The sequence below is a fragment of the Chiloscyllium punctatum genome, chromosome 26 (assembly GCF_047496795.1).
Source record: "Chiloscyllium punctatum isolate Juve2018m chromosome 26, sChiPun1.3, whole genome shotgun sequence".
NCBI classification, from domain to species: domain Eukaryota; kingdom Metazoa; phylum Chordata; class Chondrichthyes; order Orectolobiformes; family Hemiscylliidae; genus Chiloscyllium; species Chiloscyllium punctatum.
Window position 1 is genome coordinate 6795787 of NC_092764.1, and position 21087 is coordinate 6816873.

General features: G+C 44.2%; 1 protein-coding gene across 1 annotated transcript in view; it reads right to left on the reverse strand.

Annotated features, from left to right (window-relative positions):
* Window positions 1–416: 416 nt before the first annotated feature.
* Window positions 417–21087, reverse strand: part of bean1 (brain expressed, associated with NEDD4, 1) — a 103400-nt gene continuing 82729 nt past the window's right edge. The window contains exon 6 of the mRNA XM_072595832.1: window positions 417–2038. Within this exon, the coding sequence (XP_072451933.1) occupies window positions 1687–2038 (352 nt within the window). The 3' untranslated portion in view covers window positions 417–1686. The remainder of the gene's footprint in view (window positions 2039–21087) is intronic.

Here is a 21087-nt window from a genome sequence, read left to right on the forward strand (position 1 = left end):
CTGTACTGAGTCAATGGCTATCAGGAGGATAGCTACCCACACTGCCCTGCCACAGAATTAGAATCTGGTGGGGTGGCGAGAGGTGAGTGAGGACTGACAATTGCTAACCAATGAATTTCCCTTCATTCACTCAGCCATCTGATGGACACTTTGTGGCCGCTCAGGTGTGAGGTCTACGAGAGTGGAATAGCCTATTGGCCTTTTGCACAGAATGCCTCAGTAGAGCAGCTAAATGCTTAAAGGTAATTTTCAGAAAGTTGTTATCCTGAGAGTGCACCGAACAAACCAACAGTTCAATTCTCGAGGGGTCGAGCAGGAAGTAGGGACAAGAAGCAAAGAAATAAAAATTGCCCACTGGGGTTTGTTTTTGAGGTTGACATGCATTTGATAGAACACAAACAAGCACTTTGTGCACAAATTGTATTTTATTCAGTTTTATGTACAGCACATATTACAAGGCATGGTACAAACAGTGGATTTGATTAACAGGGACTTCATGAGGAAGAGTTAGGAGGAGTTGTCACAGAAAGATCAATGTGACAAGGGAGTATATACTGACCTTCCAGTGAAAGACTTTCATTTCTGTAGTGCCTCGGATGACCTCAGGATGTCCCAAATTGCAACCCAGCCACTGAAGTACTTTCTTGAGGGGCGGTCACTGTTGGAGTGTGGGAAACACAGCAGCCAATATGCGCACAGGAAGATCCCACAAACAACAGTGTGATAAATGAACGGATCATCACTCTTTTCTTCGGCAGTTTCAAATTTGAGGGGGTAAATGTTGGCCAGGAAACTGGAGAGAAATCTCCTTCCGTTTGTCAGAGAATGCTCTGGGATTTTTCCTGTCCAGCTGAGAGTGGGACAAGCTGGTTTAACAAGCCGGCTGGATGGTAGGACCCCTGACAGTGCAGCACCACCCCCCCACCCCACCCCTCACTGTACTGGGAGTCTCAGCCTGGATGTAGTGCTCAGATCTCACAACTTCTCAGCTCAAAGGGGAGTGCTGTCAACAAGCAGACACGGCTGACACTCTCGTCGATAAGTCTCAGTCGGTAAGTTGCAACATTGAAACATCATCTCACTCTGACCTGGCTTATCTTGTCTTGTGTTAGAGGTTTCAAAAGACATTTTTCCTTCTTTTGTGGGAGATGGGGACCAATGGCCAGATCAGCATTCCATGCCTGTCCCTAATTGCCCTCAAACTGAGTGGCTCTCACAGTCCTTTCAGAGGGCAGGTAAGAGTCAACCACATTGCTGTGGGACTGGAGTCATGTGTAAGCCAGATCAGGAACAAACAGCAGATTTCCTTCCCCAAAATGACATCTGCGATCCAGATGGGCTTTTACCAAAAATTGACAGCAGCCTCCAATATTACGGACTCGATTAATGTTCTGCGATTTTCGGGTCATTGAATTTGAATCCCCGTAGCTGCCGTGGTAGGATTTGCAGCTGTGTTTCCAGAGTATTAGCCAGGCCTCCAGGGATAGTACCACCACCCCGCCATCTTCCCTTGGCTAAAAGCGATGTAGGTTCCCAGCTCCCCGAGCATTCTTCCCTATCTATTGCACTGAGGTGGGTGGTAGTTAGGGGTTGGGGGTGGGGGGAGCTGTGGGGAGTTAGGGGTTGGGGGGCAGGACATGCATGGCACCTTCCTTTGCCCGTTCCCTCCAGCGCACAGACCGGATTTTACACGATGGTGCGGGAGATGGGTCTGCATTCCTCAGGTGTGTCCTTTAGCTCCCCCGCTGTGCTTAGTGGGAGGGCCACTTCTTGCCTGTCAAAGACCACCTGCTCATAGGGAGGGGCCAGGTCCAGGGGCATGGAGCTGGAGGAGATCGACATGACCACTTGCTGGGATTCGGAGGGAAAGCTTGCGACACGTGGGGGATTCCCCGGTCCCTGGGGTCTGGTCTCTTCCTCAGGGGGCTCCCTGAGAGTGGAGTCATTCCTCTGGTGTGGGTCAGTCAGGGAGTATGGTGGAGGGTCTTCCTCTGGGAGGTAGAGATCAGGAGCTCGGTGACTCACACATTCCTCGTAACTGGAAAGAAGGAAAAGGAAGAGCCCAAGACTTGAGAACAAAGTCAAGATATAGAAAAACAAAAACGTTTCTAGCTGATAAATCATCCAAATGCAAATCAATATCCAACCCAACTACCACTGTCGTGCGTTTCAACCAATTAAAAACACCATTGTCAGTTTCCAAATTCACACAAACTCCAACTTTGCATTGCCCCCATGACCCCCTCTCTCCAGAGTGCTCAGTGACCCCCACTGGTTCCTGGTCCCACTTTCATCCGTGTTTGTAATTCCCTTCACTGTCTCACCCATCGCATTCTGTTTAACAGCACACTCGTGGAGCAACCTTGGTACATTAGACAAAGTGAAGAGGTGCCAAGTAAATGCACAATAGTAGTATTGGCAGCCCCCAGTGAGTTATGTTTGAGGCACACTGAGTGTCATCAGGTAGACAAACACAGCAGCCATACTCACACATAGCAAAACAGGCAAAGGCCATTCAGCCCCTCCACCACTGAATCTGATCATTGGATATGATGTCTAAGGACCATCCAGATCTCTTCTGGCTTCTGATCAAGGAGTCATAAAGTCCATTTTTAGCATGGAAACAGACCGTATGGTCCAGTTCATCCACCAACCAGATGTCCCAATCTGACCTAGTCCCATTTGCCAGCATTTGGCCCATATCCCTCTAAACCCTTCCTATTCATATACCCATCTATATGCCTTTTAAATATTGTAATTGTACCAGCCTCCACCACTTCCTCTGGCAGCTCATTCCATACATGTATTGCCCTCTGTGTGAAAAGGTTACCCCTTAGGTCCCTTTTACATCTTTCCCCTCTCACCTTTAACCTATGCTCTCTGGTTTTGGACTCCCCTATCCCAAGGAAAAGATCCTACCGGTGCCCCTCATGATTTTATAAACCTCTACAAGATCACATTGTGTTTGTGAATCAGAATGCACCTCAGGCCCACTGTCCATCCTCTGCTCATGTCTGTCATTTTGTTACTGAGAATTCCTTCTCTTCCTCTGATTCCAACTGGAATTCCTACACTATCCCCAATGAACACTTCTCAGACCTGGTACAGACTAGGGTTAGATTCTTTAAAAATTTACTTTTTTAAACTGAAGGTAAACTGAAAGTAAAGTTTGCTCGACACTGTTTCCATTAAATAGTCACCATCACAGGATAAGATATAATGTAAAGCTTCCTCTACACTGTCCCTATCAAACACTCTCGGTTCAGGGACAGCACATCATTAGATACAAAGAACAAAGAACAATACAGCACAGGAACAGGCCCTTTGACCCTCCAAGCCTTCACTGCCACATGTTGCCCTTCCATACTAAAACAGTCCTCACTTACAGAATCCACATCCCTCTATTCCCTTCCTATTCATGTATTTGTCCAGGTGTTTCTTGAATGCTGCTGTTGTGTCTGCTTCCACCACCTCCTCTGGCAGTGCATCCAGACACACACCACCCTTTGTGTGAGAAACTTGCCTCGAACATCAATTTTAAACATCCGCCCCTCACACACCTGGAACCTGTGACCCTTAGTAATTGACCCCTCCACCCTGGGAAAAAGCCTCATACTTTCCACTCTATAAACTTCTGTCAGGTCGCCCCTCAACCTCCTGCGTTCCAGTGAAAACAAACCTAGTCTATCCAACGTTTCTTCATAGCTAAAATCCCCCATACCAGGCAACATCCTGGTAAACCTTTTCTGTACCCTCTCCAAAGCATCCACATCCTTCTAATGTGGTAACCAGAACTGTACGCAATCTTCCAAGTGTGGTCTAACTAAAGTTCCATAAAGCTGCAGCATAACCTGTCCATCCTCATACTCAATGCCCTTTCCAATGAAGGCTGCACACCCAGATCTCTCTGCAGATCAATACTCCTCAGGGTTCTGCCATTCACTGTATAATTTCCACCTGTATTTCCAAAATGCATCACCTCACATTTGTCTGGATTAAACTCCATCTGCCATTTTTCTGCCCATGCCTCCAACCAATCTATATCCTACTGTATCCTTTGACAATCCTCCTCACTGTCTGCATCTCCACCAATCTTTGTATCATCTACAAACTTACTAATTAGACCAGCAACGTTTTCCTCCAAATCATTTATGTAGGTCACAGATAGCAGAGGTCCCAGCACTGATCCTGGTGGAACACTAGTCACAGCCCTCCATTCCAAAAAGCATCCTTCCACCACTACCCTCTCTCTCCTACGACTAAGCCAGTTCTGCACCCATCTTGCCAGCTCACCTCTGATACCATGTGACTTCACCTTTTGTACCAGCCTGCCAGGAGGGACCTTGTCAAAGGCTTTACTGAAGTCCATGTAGACAACATCGACCACTTTTCCCTCATCAATCATCTTCATCACCTCCTCAAAAAAACTCGATCAAGTTAGTGAGACACGACCTCCCCTGCACAATAAGTCCATTTGCTTCCAAATGTGTATAGATCTTGTCCCTGAGAATCTTTTCCAACAACTTCCCTACCACCGTCTTGAGGCCTGTAATTTCCTGGATTATCCTCATTCCCCTTCTTAAACAATGGGACAACATTGGCTATTCTCCAGTCCTCTGGGACTTCACCTGTGGTCAAAGAGGATCCAAAGATGTCTGTCAGTGCTCCAGCAGTTTGTTCTTTTGCCTCCCTCAATAATCTGGGATAGATCCCAATTGGACCCAGGGACTTATCTATCTTAATACTTTTTAAGATGGACAACACCTCTTCCTTTTTATTAGGAACTTGGCTTAGAAACTCAAAACTCCTTTCCCTGAGATCATTCTCTACCAATTCCTTCTCTTTGGTGAATACTGACACAAAGTATTCATTTACGACCTTACTGCCCTCTTCTGGCTCCGCACATAGATTCCCTTCTTTGGCCTTGAGTGGGCCAACCAATTCCCTAGCTACCCTGTTGCTTTCAATATGTGTATAAAAAGCCTTGGGATTCTTAATCCTGTTTGCTAACAACTTTTCAAAACCTCTTTTAGCCCTTCTAATTCCTTGTTTAAGTTGTTTCCTTTACATCAAGGACTTCGTCATTTTCCATCCTCCTCAACCTTATGTATGCATCCTTTTTCTTTCTGACCAAGATCATAAAATCCGTGGTCATCCAAGGCTCACGTTCCTTGCCGTACCTATCCTTCACTCTTACAGGAACATGCTGCTCCTGAACTCTTATCAACTGTCATCTGAAATACTCCCACATGTCTGATGTAGATTTACCCTCAAACATGTGTCTCCAATCAAAGATCCTGCCCAATATTGTAGTTCACCTTCCTCTAGTTTAACATCTTCATCTGAGGACTGCTGTTATCCCTATCCATGAGTATCTTAAAACTCTCAGTATTACGGTCACTACTCCCAAAGTCCACCTCCACTGAAACTTCACTCACTTGGCCAGGCTCACTTCCCAAAACCAGGTCCAGTATAATCCCTTTCCTGGTTGGCCTGTTTGCGTACTGTGTCAAGAATCCCTCCTGAATGGTCCTTAAAAATTCTGCCCCATCCAAATTCCGACACATACTGAGTCAAGGGTGGCATGGTGGCTCAATGATTAGCACTGCTGCCTCACAGCACCAGGGATCCAGGTTCGATTCCTGCCTTGGGTGACTGTGTGGAGTTTGCACATTCTCCCCGTGTCTGCGTGGGTTTTCTTCGGGTGCTCCGGTTTCCTCCCACAATCCAAAGATATGCAGGTCAGGTGATTTGGCCATGCTAAATTGCCTGTGGGGATAGGGTCTGGGTGGGTTACCCTTCAGAGGTTCGGTGTGGACTTGTTGGGCCAAAGGGCCTGTTTCCATACTGTAGGTAATCTAATTCAATATCGGGGGAAGTTAAAATCACCCACACAACAACCCTGCTGTTTTTAAATCTTTCCAAATTCTGTTCACATATTCTCTCCTCTATCTCCCTCTGGCTGTTGGGAGGTGTGTAGCATATTCCCAGCATTGTGATTTCATGTTTCTTATTGCTGAGTTCAACCCACATTGTCTCTCTGCATGAATCTTCTGATGGATCCTCCCTCAGTACAGCTGGGAGACACTCCTTTGCCAACAATGCATCTCCCCCACTCCTTTTTACACCTCTTTCTGTCACAACAGAACCACCTAAATCCTGGGACATTCAGCTGCCAGTCCTGTTCCTCTTTCAGGCAGAAGTGGGTATTGCAGATGCTGGAGATTGGAGTCAAGATTAGAGTGGTGCTGGAAAAGCACAGTAGGTCAGGCAGCATCTGAGGAGCAGGAGAATCGACGTTTCGGGCAAAAGCCCTTCATCAGGATTCCTGATACTGCTCTGGTTCCCAGCCCCCTGCCACACTCGTTTAAAAGAGAAAAGCTTTCTCTACACTGTCCCTATCAAACACTCCCAGGACAGAAATTGCAAGGGGTCAGATAGAGAGCAAAATTCCTCAATGTTGCCCCAATCAAACACTCCCAGGATAGTTACAGCATCGGGTTAGATACAGAGTAAAGGTCCCTCTATACATTGTCCCCATCAAAAAATCCCAGAACAGGAACAGCATGGGATTAGATATGGAGTAGAGCACCCTCTACACTTTTAAACTGAAAGTAAAGCCCCCTCGATACTATCTCCATCAAACATTCCCATGGTAGCTGCAGCATGGGGTTAGATCTCGAGTAAAACTTTGGGTGTTGATATTCTGTGTAAACACTGGGAGGCTGATATTTTAATGACAGAGTGGTTAATTCCTGGTTTATAACCTGTCATTAAGCAGTGAATTATGAGACATATGAATTTCCATGAAGATTAATTGGATCTTGAAGCTTTGTGAATTATGTGACTGAAATCCAATTTAAATCTCAAACGGAAATCAGAGGCCAGGATTCTCTTAGCTCTCGTTGCTGAGGTAAGTGTACACCCACTCAGATCGTGTTCACTTGATCCATCCTGTGTGATCATCAATCTCTGTACAAAGGGCTAAGAGGTTAAGGGGAACCTCTTAGCCCTTTGTTGTTGTTAATTCACATTTTACTCCATTTTCTGTTGTTAATTCACATTTTACTCCAAGTCCTGTCCTATGTATTTTAAAGAACATTCCTTGACAGAATGTGGTCACTGACAGGAAATGAAATTGGTGGGAGGAGATACACCCCCTGCCTGACTCCATCCTCAGGCAACTGTCTGCGTGGAGTTTGTACATTCTCTGTGCCCTCTGGGTGCTCCTGTTTCTTCCCACAGTCCAAAGATGTGCAGGTTAGGTGGATTGGCCACAGGAGATTCAGTGTTATGGAGGGGGTGGTCAGGGTGGGATGCTATTTGGATGTCTGGTATGAACATGATGGGCTAAATGGCTAACTTCCACAGTGTAGCGATTCTATGATTCTATGAACTGCCTTGTTAAAATGTTTCCAGTCTGTGCACATGTGAAGGATACACAATAACTGTGAGCTCACCTATCTAGGGAATATCTGTTTAGGATGGTGGCTTTTTGTACGTAGAAGTGTCTGTCAGTTATTTCAGATAAAAACTTCTTTTACTAATTTATCTGTGTTGTGTCAATTTAAATTCTGTGTCTGGTAGATTAATGCTCTCCTTGAATATTGTGGCTTTAAGTTTAATGGAGGGCTTGTAATTATTGAGGATATTGATGAATTATTCTCCTGTTGCTTCTACAGGGGTTCAAATGCCCCAGACATCAAAATGAATACAAAAGGTACAAACCAAATACTATGCTAGTGCATCATCTCACACACGGATAGGTGAGAAAAACAAAGGAGGTCCTGAAAACCAAATAGTAGCCCTCAAGAAAATCTCAAGAAACCCATTAGGGAAAAAAAACTTTACCTCTTATTTGGCTTTTCCTAGCTTACTGAAGTGTCCCACTTGAATTACTCACTACAGGTTGAGACTGAGAGGAAGCATGGGAAGGATGAATTGCATTGATGTAGCAACTATCTCAAAGTGTTTTCAAGATACGAAGAACTCATGAAGTGAAATTATGGTTGCAATATATGAAATTCAGGTATCAATTACTGTACTGAGTAACTCCCCTCCTGACCCCCCAAAGCCTATTCACCATCTACAAGGCACAAGTCAGGAGTGTGTTGGAATATTCCCCACTTACTGGGATGGGTGCAGCTCCAACAACACTCAAGAAGCTTGACATTATCCAGGACAGAGCACTTGATTGGCACCACATCCACAAACATCCTCTCCTTCCACTGACACTCAGTAGCAGCAGTGTGTATCATCTACAAGATGCACAGCAGAAACTCATCAAAGATCCTTCGACAGCACCTTCCAAACTGACAACCACTTCCATTAAGAAGGACAAGGGTAGCAGATACGCAGGATCACCACCCCCTACAAGTTCCTTTCCAAAACACTCACCATCCTGACTTGGAAATATATCACTGTTCTTTCACTGTCACTGGGTCAGGATCCTGGAATTCCCTCCCTAAGGGCATTGTGGGTCTGCCCACAGCACATGGACTGCAGCGGTTCAAGAAGGCAGCTCACCCCCACCTTCTCAAGGGGCAACTAGGGATGAGAAATAAATGCTGGGCCCAGCCAGTGATGTCCACATCTTCCAGTGTTGTTTATGAGATGGTTGGGATAATAAACAGTGGCATACCAATGGCAGGTCTTTCTCCATTTAAGTTAATATCACACACAAGAAAAAGACTGTCTGGCCGCTCTCACTCTGCTGTTAGTGGGGGTTGTTGTGTTTCCGACATTGTAACAGTGACTGCACTCAAGGACATCCTTCAAGGGCTGTGAAGCACTTTGAGACATCAAGAATTCATGAAAGGTGGTTTTAGAATGTTAGCGATCTTCCTTCCTGTCGAAGTAATGAAGCCATTAAGAACAGACCCTTCTCTCCGGCCGAGGAATAGAAAGCAAAATGGCCATTGAAGCTTTCAGGATTGTTTAATTGCAGCCGTGAATAATTTAAAGGCAGTGTGACTCAGCGAGAATTGTACCTATTAGGATGATTGATGGAGCTGCTTGCGGACAGGGACTGCACAGAGAAACAAACAGAAACCTTAATGTACACCAACCGTCCAGAGTTAAAGGCCACTGTCCAAGAAAGTCCCCATTTTGCTTGTCAATCATTTAATAAGCTCCCTGGCTCCATCCCCTGCATTTTCTTTTGCTTAATCTGATTATTAGAAAGTAAATTGCATTGCATGTTGGTAATGCAGCAAGCAGCGAGGACTGAAATAGATTATAAAATGATGGAGAGCATCCAAGAGGCTCCATTTGTTCTCATTGGAAGTGATGATTAATGGCTGGAAATGAGATACTTTGAGTGTCTCAGTAGGAGTGTGCTCAACATTGAGCTGTCTGCTCTTTTGTCTTTCAGGGCAATATGAAGCAGGCTTCATTATATGGGAATTTTTGTTTGTTGGGGTGGGGGGGCGGAGGGGGTTTCTTTTTCTCATTGAAATCCAAAGCAAAAGCCTGGGGATGGATGATGTTGAGAAATTCAAGTGGAGTTTAGGGACAGCTCACTCATTTATTATTCCACAATGACTGGCAAAAGAGACGTCCGGGAGATATAGAGCATCATTCACTGTCTCTCATCAACTACCCCTTTACAGAATGTCAGCCATTCTCCACTGACTGCCTTATCAAAGGAGGCAAATCATTTCCTTCGTTGCTTTGAAGTCTAGTGCATTAAATCAGGACTCACAGTTATCAAGACCGCTCATTTCCACCTCTGTATCCCAGCCCATATCTGCCTCCACCTCAGCTCATCTCCTGCTGAAACTCTCACCTATCTTTCATTCAACACAGGAGTGGCATTGTGGCTCAGTGGTTAGCACTGCTACCTCACAGCGCCAGTGACCTGGGTTGAATTCCACCCTCGGGAGACTGTCTGTGTGGAGTTTGCACATTCTCCCTGTGTCTATGTGAGTTTCCTCTGTGTGCTCTGGTTTCCTCCCACAGTCAAAAGATGCACAGGTTAGGGTGGATTAGCCATAGGAAATGTGGAGTGACAGGGATGGAAAGGTTCTGGGTGGGATGTTCTTTGGAGGGTCGGTGTACACCTGGTTGGCTGAGTGGCCGACTTCTGCAATATAGCGATTCGACGATACTAACACTTTAGTTCTGCTTTACTCCTGGTTGGTGTGGAAGTGAGGACTGCAGATGCTGGAGATCAGAGCTGAAAATGTGTTGCTGGAAAAGCGCAGCAGGTCAGGCAGCATCCAAGGAACAGGAGAAACGACATTTCAGGCATAAGCCCTTCTTCAGGAATGGGCTTATGCCCGAAACGTCGATTCTCCTGCTCCTTGCATGCTGCCTGACCTGCTGCGCTTTTCCAGCAACACATTTTCAGCTCCTGGTTGGTGTGCCAACTCAATCAAAATTTTGCTATGTCTCATCATCACTGTGTGAAGTCTTATTCACCCATCCTCTCTATTCACTGACTCCATTGAAAAAATCCTCATCCTTGTTTCCAAACCTTTCCAAAGCCTCTCCCCACCCCACATTCCTGTAAATTCCTCCAGTGCCCCAAATCCGACCTGCTGGCAATCCCTCATTTCCAATCTTCTGATCAACCTGCTCAGTGAAGGTATGCCCCGTCTCTGGAGCAGATTGGACTTGAATTTGGACCTCCTGGTCCAGAGATAGGGACACTGCCACTGCACCTCAAGAGCCCTTGACAATGAATACGATTGGATAAAGAGAGGAGAAACATAAATCTTGGATGGTCTTGAATGACTGACTTTTTGGTTACGAGTCGAACTCACTGACCAATCACCATTCCATCATTAACAGGCTTCCACTGCTTGCTATCTGAATTCTGCCTTTCCCCGATCTCACTAACTCTCTCTCCCTCTCCCTCACTCCCTGCCTAACAATGAAGATTAAAACTTAGTTCTTTGACCAGATTTTTAGTCACCAGTCATAATATTTCCTTACAAGTATCAGTGTCAACCTTTATTCAATTATTCTCCATTATATTAGACTAACAGCCCATTTTCTCAGGATGTCAACAACAGTTACAGAATGGACACACTCAAATGAAATTAAGGAGCCTACCATCATGTCTTTAAATTCAATGAAGGGATGTTGAATTGGAGATGAAGGCCACGGGGGAATAGTTGCTTGGCCTGAAACCTTTCATCATTTCCACATTTTTGAAAACCAGGAGAAATTGCAATATGACAACTAGTGCTTAAACCTCTTGGTTTAAGCCAGCTTTTGTTTCCCTTATCATGTATATTTAATTCCTCGAAGATTCAAAGCATTTAATATTTAGGTCTGTGGACAAAAGAGTAGCAACAATTCCATATCAAAAACGAAGGTTTTGCTTTTGATTATCAAGATAAGGTCATACAGCCGTACAGCATGGAAACAGACCCTTCGCTCCAAACAGTCATACTGACCATAATTCCAAACTAAACTAGTCTCATCTGCCTGCACTTGGCTCATATCCCTCCAGACCTTCCTATTCCTGAACTTATCCAATGTCTTTTAAATGTTGTAACTGTACCCACATCCACCACTTACTTTGGAAGTTCATTCCATATATAAACCACTCTCTGTGTAAAAAAGTTACCCCTCATGTCCTTTTTAAATCCTTCTCCTCTCACCTTAAAAATATACCCCTTAGTCTTGAAATCCCCCACCCCAGGGAAAAGACACCTATTCTTCACCTTATCTATATCCCTCATGATTTTATAAACCTCAATAAGGTTACCCCTCAACCTCCAGAAAGGTTCCAGCTTATTTAGCCTATTTTTATAACTCAAACCTTCTATTCCCGGCAACATCCTGGTAAGTATTTTCTGAACTCTCTCCAATTTGATCATATCCTTCCTATAACAGGGTGACCAGAACTGGACACAGTATTCCAGAAGAGGCCTCACAAACACCTTGTACAACCTTAACATGATGTCCCAACTCCTGTACTCAGAGGTCTGAGCAATGAAGGCAAGCATGATAAACGCCTTCTCAACCACTCTGTCTACATGGGATGCAAACTGCAAAGAATTATGTCCCTGAGCCCCTAGGTGTCTCTGTTCTACAACACTACCAAGGTCCTACTTTTAATTGTACAAGTCCTGCCCTTGCTTATTTTACCAAAATGTAATTCCAGACATTTATCCAAATTAAACTCCATCCTCCACTCCTCAGTCTATTGAACCAATTGACCAAGATCTCTTTGTAATCTTAAGCACCTTCTTCACTGTCTACTTTACCATCAATTTTGGTGTCATCTACAAAATCACTAACCATAAACACAAATGAACCCAACACCAATCCCTGTGGAACATTGCTGGTCACAGGCCTCTGGGCCAAAAAAACAACCTTCCACCACCATCCCCTGTCTTCTACTGTCAAGTCAATTTTATATCCAATTGGCAAGCTCAGCTGAGTCTCACATGATCTAACTTTACTCATTAGTCTACCATGCAGAACCTTGTCAAAGGCTTCACCAAGTAAACAATCAGCTCTCATCAATCTTTTTGGTTATTTCCTCAAAAATCTCAGTCATGATTTCCCTTGCACAAAACCATGCTGACTATCCCGAATCATTCCTTGCCTCTCCAAATGCGTGTAAATCCTATCTTTTTAAAAATTCATTCACGGTATAATGGTGTCGCTGGCTAAGCCAGCACTTATTCCCCATTCCTAATTGCTCAACAGGCTGCGAAGAGTCAACCACGTTGCTGTGGGTCTGGAGTCACGTGAAGGCCTGACCAGGTAAGGGTGACAATTTCTTTCCCTGAAGGACAATAGTGAACCAGATGGGTTTTTCCAACATTCGACAATGGATTCATGGTCATTAGACTCTTAATTCCATATTTTTAAAAATCATTATTGAGAATTATTATTTCAGAATCACCTCCAACAAATTACCTACCACCGAAGTCAGACTCACAGGTCTATAGTTCCCAGGCTTCTCCTTACAATCCTTCTTAAACAAAAGCATAACATTAGCCACTCTCCAGTTATCCAGCACTTCACCCGTTGTTATAGATGATTCAAAGTTTTCTGCAAGGGACTCTGCAATTTCTGCCTTAACTTCCCACAACACCCTGGGATATACTGGATCAGGTCCTGGAGATTTATCCACCTTTATATTTTCTAAAACCTCCAGCACATCCTCTTCTGCAATGTAAACTGTTTTCAAAACATCAATATTTATTTCGCTGTGTTCTCTCGCCTGAATTTCTTTCTCCACAGTAAAAGCTATCGTGAAATATTCATTTAGTATCTCTACTATCTCCTGAGGATCAACACAAAGATGACCTGTCTGGCTGAAGGGGCCCTACTCTCTCTCTCTAGTTGCTCTCTTGCTCTCTCTTTGGATTATCCTTAACTTTATCTTCTAAAGCTATCTCATATCCTCTCTTTGCTTTCCTGATTTCCCTCTTAAGAATGTCCCTGCACTCATTATGCTGTTCAAGAGGTTTATTTGAACCCAGTTGTCTGTATTTCATATATGATTTATTTTTATTCTTGATGAGAACTTCAATATCTTTATTCATCCATTGTTCCCTAATCCCACTTGCCTTATTTTACACTAGCAGGAACATACTGATTCTGAACTCTCTTGCATTTTTGAAGGCCTCCCATTTTCAGTCGTCCTTTTGCCTTCAGTCTACTGCAAACAATTTTTGTCTCATAACATTAAACTTTGGGGTGACACGGTGGCTTAGTGGTCAGCACTGCTGCCTCACACCACCAGAGTCCCAGGTTTGATTCTCGCCTCATGTGACTGTGTGGAGTTTACACATTCTCCACATGTCTGCATGGGTTTCCTCCCACAATCGAAAGATGTGCAGGTCAGGTGAATTGGCCGTGCTAAATTACCCATAGTACATTAGTCATAGGGAAATGGGTCTGGGTGGGTTACTCTTCGGAGGGTTGGTGTGGATTTGTTGGGCCAAAGGGCCTGTTTCCACACTGTAGGGAATCTCATCTTTGCCTTACTCCAATTAAAATCTGTAACTTTCACGGAAGGCTTATCCTTTTCTGTGAACATTTTAAAACTAATTCTACTCTTTAAGATTTGTACCTAGATACTTGTACCTAAGATGGTGCCAATAAAAGGCAGCTATTGTAAAAACCTTTCACTGTGCTTCTGTACTGGAGTACAAGTGACAATAAAGGATATTCTATTTTGATAGAATTATGATCACTAGGTCCAAAGTGTTCCCCTGCTATCACTTCAGTTGCCCTACCTTATTCCCCAAGAAAAGGTCAAGTTTTGCTCTTTTCCTAGTCAGAACTTTTACATATTGATAAAGAAAGTTCTTGAACATATTAACAAATTCTTCACCATTCAAACCTTGAACACTATGGTAGTCCCAGTCAATGTATGGAAAATTAAAATCCCCTATTATTATAAAAATTATTCACATCTTTGTTTTTTCATTATGGCTTAATTCACAGTCTGATCCATGGTGCAAGAACAAGGGCAAATTTAAATTACAAGATTATTGTAATCTCTCAGTACAGCTGAGGAACCTATAAAACTGCAGCCTAGTCGAGGCTTCAGAACCCTGTCACTGGGACAAATGTTTTTCACAAATATCAAAAGTACAGGAAGTGCGAAGAATGTTTTTTCAAGAGTTCAGAACAACATCACATTTGTGAGAATGCTGTGGTGTCAGGCAAGGGAATTCTCCACTTTGTCAGATCTTTTTGCAATGACTAATAAGATCACTATGTTGCCATGGTGACCACAGTAAAAAAAAGCTTCTTTAGCGTTCCTTCATAAATTACAAGTGGAGAATTGGGAATGACGGATTCCAGAACTGAGATGTGGGGGAGGGGTGTGAAGTCATTTACAAGGACTTTCCACATACTATGGTATAATAACTCTAGTTGGTGATATTGTAGTCACTCTGAGATCCAGGTTCCTTTTGACAAAAGTAAAGAATATACTGTGGCTTTTAGGAACTGCATTTAATGCATCAGGCATTACCCTCCAATTATTTGGAATTACATTGGCATGAAAGTGAGTTTAAAGAAATGACAAGCCTCACAGGGTATCCCTCACTGTGGCCTCACTGACAGGACATGGCCACAGGTTGTGGGTTCACATTTGAACACAGAGACTTGAACATACCAGTGCAGGATGGAGGGAGTGCTGCACTGTCATAGGTGATTTTCATTTTACATCAAGGTCCCAGTCTACCCTCTCAGGTCAATGTAGAAGATCTCATTGTGCTTATTTCAAATGGATCAATTGAACTCTGTGTGCTCTGGTCAATATTCACGTGTTAAATTAATGAAGACAGATCATTGGCTCTTTCCGGCCTCACTGTCTCTGGGAGCTGTTGTGTGCTAATGTGGGTTTCTGACATTATCTTAGTGACTGCATTCCCAGAAGTACTTAATTGGCTAGAAAATGCTTTATAGTGAGAAGCCTTGGAAATATAATCAAATAACCTGAATTAAACAAAGTCCTTTTCACATCGATTACACAAAGCAATAGCTTATACTTTCCTAATTTTAAACTGATGATGGAAGTGACGAAAGTTAATTGTCTCAGTGGAATTTGTATTAAGACTCTGTGATGTTGTTTGAAGTCACTAATGGCTTATATTTGGGTCCAAGTGCTAAGATCCATCTTCCTTTTCGAATTATTTTTAATCAAACTGCTCTGACATGTAATGACACACCCCTGGGGCAGGAGGGACTTGAACATGAGCCTCCTGGCTTGGGGTTAGGGACATTACCACTACACCATAAGGCCCTACAGCCATGCTTCTACAATTTTGAAACTGATCGGATAGCGGGTTAAACCAAGTAAGGGCTGACAGCCACTAAAGGGGCACTATGACAGAAAATCAAAACTCCAAAGAAGTCTTACACATTTAAATTAAAACAGCTACATAGATGGGACAGGTATGGAGGCTGTGGATCAAACACAGGCAAATGGGACTAGTTTAAAATGTGAAAACTGGTCAGCAGGAGCAAGCTGGGCAGAAGGGCCTGTTTTCATGTTGTAAACTTGTATGACTTCATGTTGAGGGGTGATGATGTACTCCAGTCCCTACAGAACCATAGAACCCCTACAGTGTGGAAACAGGCCATTTGGCCCAACAAGTCCACACTGACCCTCTGGAGTAACCCATCCAGACACATTGCCCTACATTTACCCCTGACTAATGTACCTAACCTACATATCCCTGAACACTATGGGCAGTTTAGTGTGGCCAATCCACCCTAACCTGCACATCTTTGTGACTGTGGGAGGAAACCAGAGCACCCGGAGGAAACCCACGCAGTCACAGGAGAATGTATAAGCCCCACACAGACAGTTGCCAGAGGCCAGAATCGAACTCAGGTCCCTGGTGCTGTGAGGCAGCAGTGCTAACCATTGAGCCACTGTGCCATCCCATAGTGCCCATCAGTCACAGAATCAATCTTCCTTTCTATTCTTTTAAACAAACAAAGTCGGCTTTAACAGCCCTGAATGGACAATGTAACAAATAATCAAATTAACGGTCAATGGACAATGACACCAAAACTTAGTAAACCAAAATAAGGTTGTCCATGGTGATGATGCACTCCAGCCCCAGTGATGTCCACTGACCGCAGACAAAGTCCTCATTTCTATTCTGAGTCTTCAGGGCTACCTAATTATTAGTGGTAGATGACAAATTGCTTTAAAGAGGTTTAATAAGATGAAGCACTTGTTTTACATCTAGGCTATTGCCTGACAGTAAGAAGAACAGGTTAGATTAATTTGTTTAGCATGGTTACAAAGATGATCAGAAGCTAGAGAAGACATCCCCTTTCTCCACTGGGACCTTGTGTTTGACTCCACAGTTCTTGACAAGAACAAGACTATTCAACATGATCAAACTGGGGGTAGAACCTACTGCTATCTCCAACTCTTAGCTTTTTTAGAACCGTTACTAAGTAACAAGCAAATCCTACCTCAGAGTGAACCTCAATCCATGACTGACCCCACAAAATGACTTGTATCGCAGTGCAGTTGTCACAACTATTGCCTCATTGACTGAGCATCTTCCAACTCTTATGGAAAGACTTGTCTTTCATGGGCACTTTTCCTGACTTCAGGGAGTTCCAAATCATTTTTCAGCCAATCAAATACTTTCAGGTCTGTGGCCTCTGACATTGGAAATAACAGTCAATTTGCAGACAGCAAGTTCACACAAACAGCAAAGGGATAATTATTGATCAGAAGAATCCTTGTTCTATAATGTGGAGTTCTAGCTTAGTATTTTCCAGTCATGTCTCTGCAGTGGGAAGTGAGCACGTTCTGACTCAGGGGTTAGACCCATTGAGATGGCAGCTGCAATGGACGAGTCAAAAAAAAAACAAACCTGCAAATTCCCAAAAGATCAGTGACCGGTGCAAGACTATTCAGCAGTTGGATAGTGCTTAGTTTAGCTGTTATTGCTCAGATGATTTCGGCTTCACTGAACAGAATACAAAAACACAAATTCTGGGAACTGTCTGCAAAGTGACATTAGTAGGTCAACACATCACTGCTGCTGGGAGCTGATGGCATCTCATTGCAATGCTGGACACACCCATCTCTCCCACTCCAAACAGCGCAAAGTATAGCTGTTGAATAATTCCAAGAACACTGTTTTAATCCAAACACCAAGTTTCACCTCCCATCTTTCTCCCCTGTACCACCAAACCTATAGATATTGCCCCTTCTTGAAAATGCCACAAACAGGTGCATAAAGTAATCAAGAAAGCTCGTGTAAGGCTGGCCTTTATATCTGGAGGATTGAAGTTCAAGGACACAGAGGTTATGCTGCAGTTACATCCCACTTGGAGTACAGTGAGCAGATCTGGGCACCACACCTTAGGAAGGATCGATTGGCCTTGGAGAGTGTTTACAAGAATAGTATCAGGACTTCAAGGGTTAAGCTATCAGGAAAGATTATACAAGTTGAGGCCTGTTTTCTCTAGAATTTAGAAGCTCTTCAAGGTATTAACCTGGAAAGACAGAAACTGGAACTAAGGGACATAGACTGAGAATTAGGGCCAGATCGATCAAAAGAGATGTTAGGAAGCATTTTCACACAGAGGGTGGGAGAGGTTTGGAACTCTCTTCAAAAAACAGCATGGGTGCAGGATATGTTATTCATTTTAAATGTGTGTGAGTTATTTTTAAGCAACGGTATTAAGGGATATGGGTCAAACGCAGGTAAATGAAGTAAGGCCACAGATCAGCCAGGATCTCACGGAATGGTGGAACAAACTCGTGGGGCTGAATGGCCTACTCCTGTTCCTGTGTTGTTATTATTCATCAGCAAGTCTTCCACATCAATGTTACCTGTGGCAGAGTTTGTAGCAGCATTCCTTCTGCGCTGAACAGCTCTGCACTTGAGAGGGATGAAGCACAACCATTTAGGCTGACATTTCAGTGCCATCCTGGCGGAGTGCCACACTGACAGAGGCACTTTGGTTGAGCAAGTGAAACCCTGCCTGCACAGCTTTGTAAATGATCCCCTAGCACCAATCTGAAGAAAAGCAAGAGGGGTTATCCCATGTGGTGGAAGCCAGTTCAATCAGGGTACTCAGGAGGAGCACTGGATGGTTATTTAGAGAGAAATGGCATGCAGGGATATGGGGAAAATGCAGGAGATTGGAGCTAGGTAATAGAACAGGTGCAGGCACAATGGGCTGAATAGCCTCCCTCTGCATCACACCGATTCTGTGATGTGTCCCGATCAATATGTACCCTTGAGCAACAATAGGAATCTGGTCATTAACAAAACTGTTTGTGGGAGCTTGCAGTGCTCAGATGGTTGTGTTTTTGACAGAGGAACAGTGATTCCATTCCAGAAATTCATTATTGACTATAAAGTGCTTTCTGATATCTATTGATGATAAAAAGTACCTTTCTCTTCTTTAATCTTCATTGGGATGTGGCCGTTTATTGTCTGGCTTGAGCTGAGTAACTTGCTTACCGCCATTTCAGAAGGTAGCTAAAACATTGCTGTGGGTCTGGAGTCACATTTGGGCCAAACTGAAATGGCTGTACAGGACATTGGTTAGGCCACTGTTGGAATACTGCGTGCAATTCTGGTCTCCTTCCTATCGGGAAGATGTTGTGAAACTTGAAAGAGTTCAGAAAAGATTTACAAGGATGTTGCCGGTGTTGGAGGATTTGAGTTATAGGGTGAGGTTGAACAGGCTGGGGCTGTTTTCCCTGGAGCGTCGGAGGCTGAACCTTATACAGGTTTACAAAATTATGAGGGGCATGGATTGGGTAAATAGGCAAAGTCTTTTCCCTGGGGTGGGGGAGTCCAGAACTAAAGGGCATAGGTTTAGGGTGAGAGAGGAAAGATATAAAGAGATCTAAGTGGTAACTGTTTCACACAGAGGGCGATACGTGTATGGAATGAGCTGCCAGAAGATGTGATGGAGGCTGGTACAATTACAACATTTAAAAGGCACTTGGATGGGTATATGAATAGGAAGGGTTTGGAGGGATATGGGCCGGGTGCTGGCAGGTGGGAATAGATTGGATTGGGATATCTGGTCGGCATGGACGGGTTGGACTGAAGGGTCTGCTTCCATGCTGTACATCTCTATGACTCTATGACTCTAAGTTAGTGAAGTGGGGAGGGAGACTTGGGGGGTTGGGGCTTTATGACAGTCAATGAGAGCCCCTGGCCACCCTAACTGAGACTAGATTTATCAACTGGCTTTACGTTCCATCAGCTGCTGTGAGGGGATTGGAACTCTCGTCCTCAGCTACATTCCCTGTCATTGTTCCTGCTGCTGAGCCCACGTACAGCAGCAGCTTTTGGAATCGGGGGTCAATGCATCGGCTCCCTCAAGATATATAAATACTTCGAAAAATCTAGACATATAACCACAATCAACGAGCTAAGCTCTGCAGTCTCTCCCCAGCCAGTTGTGAATAGAGGTGGGCCATTAAACAACCCACTGGAGAAGGAGGCTCCACCAGTATCCCCATCCTCAATGATGGAGGAGCCCAGCACATCAGGACAAAAGATAAAGCTGAAGCATTTGCAGCAATCTCCTGCCAGAAGTGGACGATTCATCTAGTGGGCGGCACGGTGGCACAGTGGTTAGCACTGCTGCCTCACAGTGCCAGAGACCCGGGTTCAATTCCTGCCTCGGGCGACTCTCTGTGTGGAGTTTGCATGTTCTCCCCGCGTCTGCGTTGGTTTCCTCCAGTTTCCTCCCACAGTCCAAAGATGTGCAGGTCAGGTGAATTGGCCATGCTAAATTGCCCGTAGTCTTGGGTAAGGGGTAAATGTAGGGGTATGGGTGGGTTGCGCTTTGGTGGGTTGGTGTGGACTTGTTGGGCCGAAGGGCCTGTTTCCACACTGTAAGTAATCTAATTTAATCTCAGCTTCCTCCAGTGGTCCCCAGCATTTCAGATACTTGATTAATTCCATATGACATCAAGAGATGGTTGGAGGCACTGGATATTGCAAAGGCTACAGGCCCTGATAACATTCTGGAAATAGTACTGAGGTCTCCAGAACTTGTTGTTCCAGTACTGTTGCAACTCTGGCATCTATCTGACAATGTGGAAACTTTTTTTTATTCACTTGTGGGACATGGGCATCACTGTCTGGCAAGCATTTATTGCCCATCTTTAATTGCTCCTTGAGAAGGTGGGGGTGAGCTGCCATCTTGAATTGCTGCAGTCCATATGCTGTAGATAGACCCACAATGCCCTTAAGGAGGGCATCTCACTACTCCATCGACTGCAATGATTCAAGAAGGCAACTCACCACCTCTTTCTCTGGGGCAATTAGGAATGGGCAATAAATACTGGCCCAGGCAGCAACTCCTGTATCATGAAAACAAATATAAGGGAAACCATTTCAAGGTTCCTTAGAAAACAATGGACACTGAACCAAAGGTGGATATGTTTGCCCATGTGACTAAATGTTTATTCAAGAGGTAGGTTTTAAGGAACTTCTTAAAAGTGGAGAGAGGGAGAGTGATGGAGACATTTAGGGAACGGATTAGTGAACAAAAGGCCATAGCAGCTGATGACATGGCTGTTGTGTGTTGTGAGGTTACACGATAATCGTAGAAAGGAAGGGAAAGAGAGGTCAAGAATAGAATGGAGGG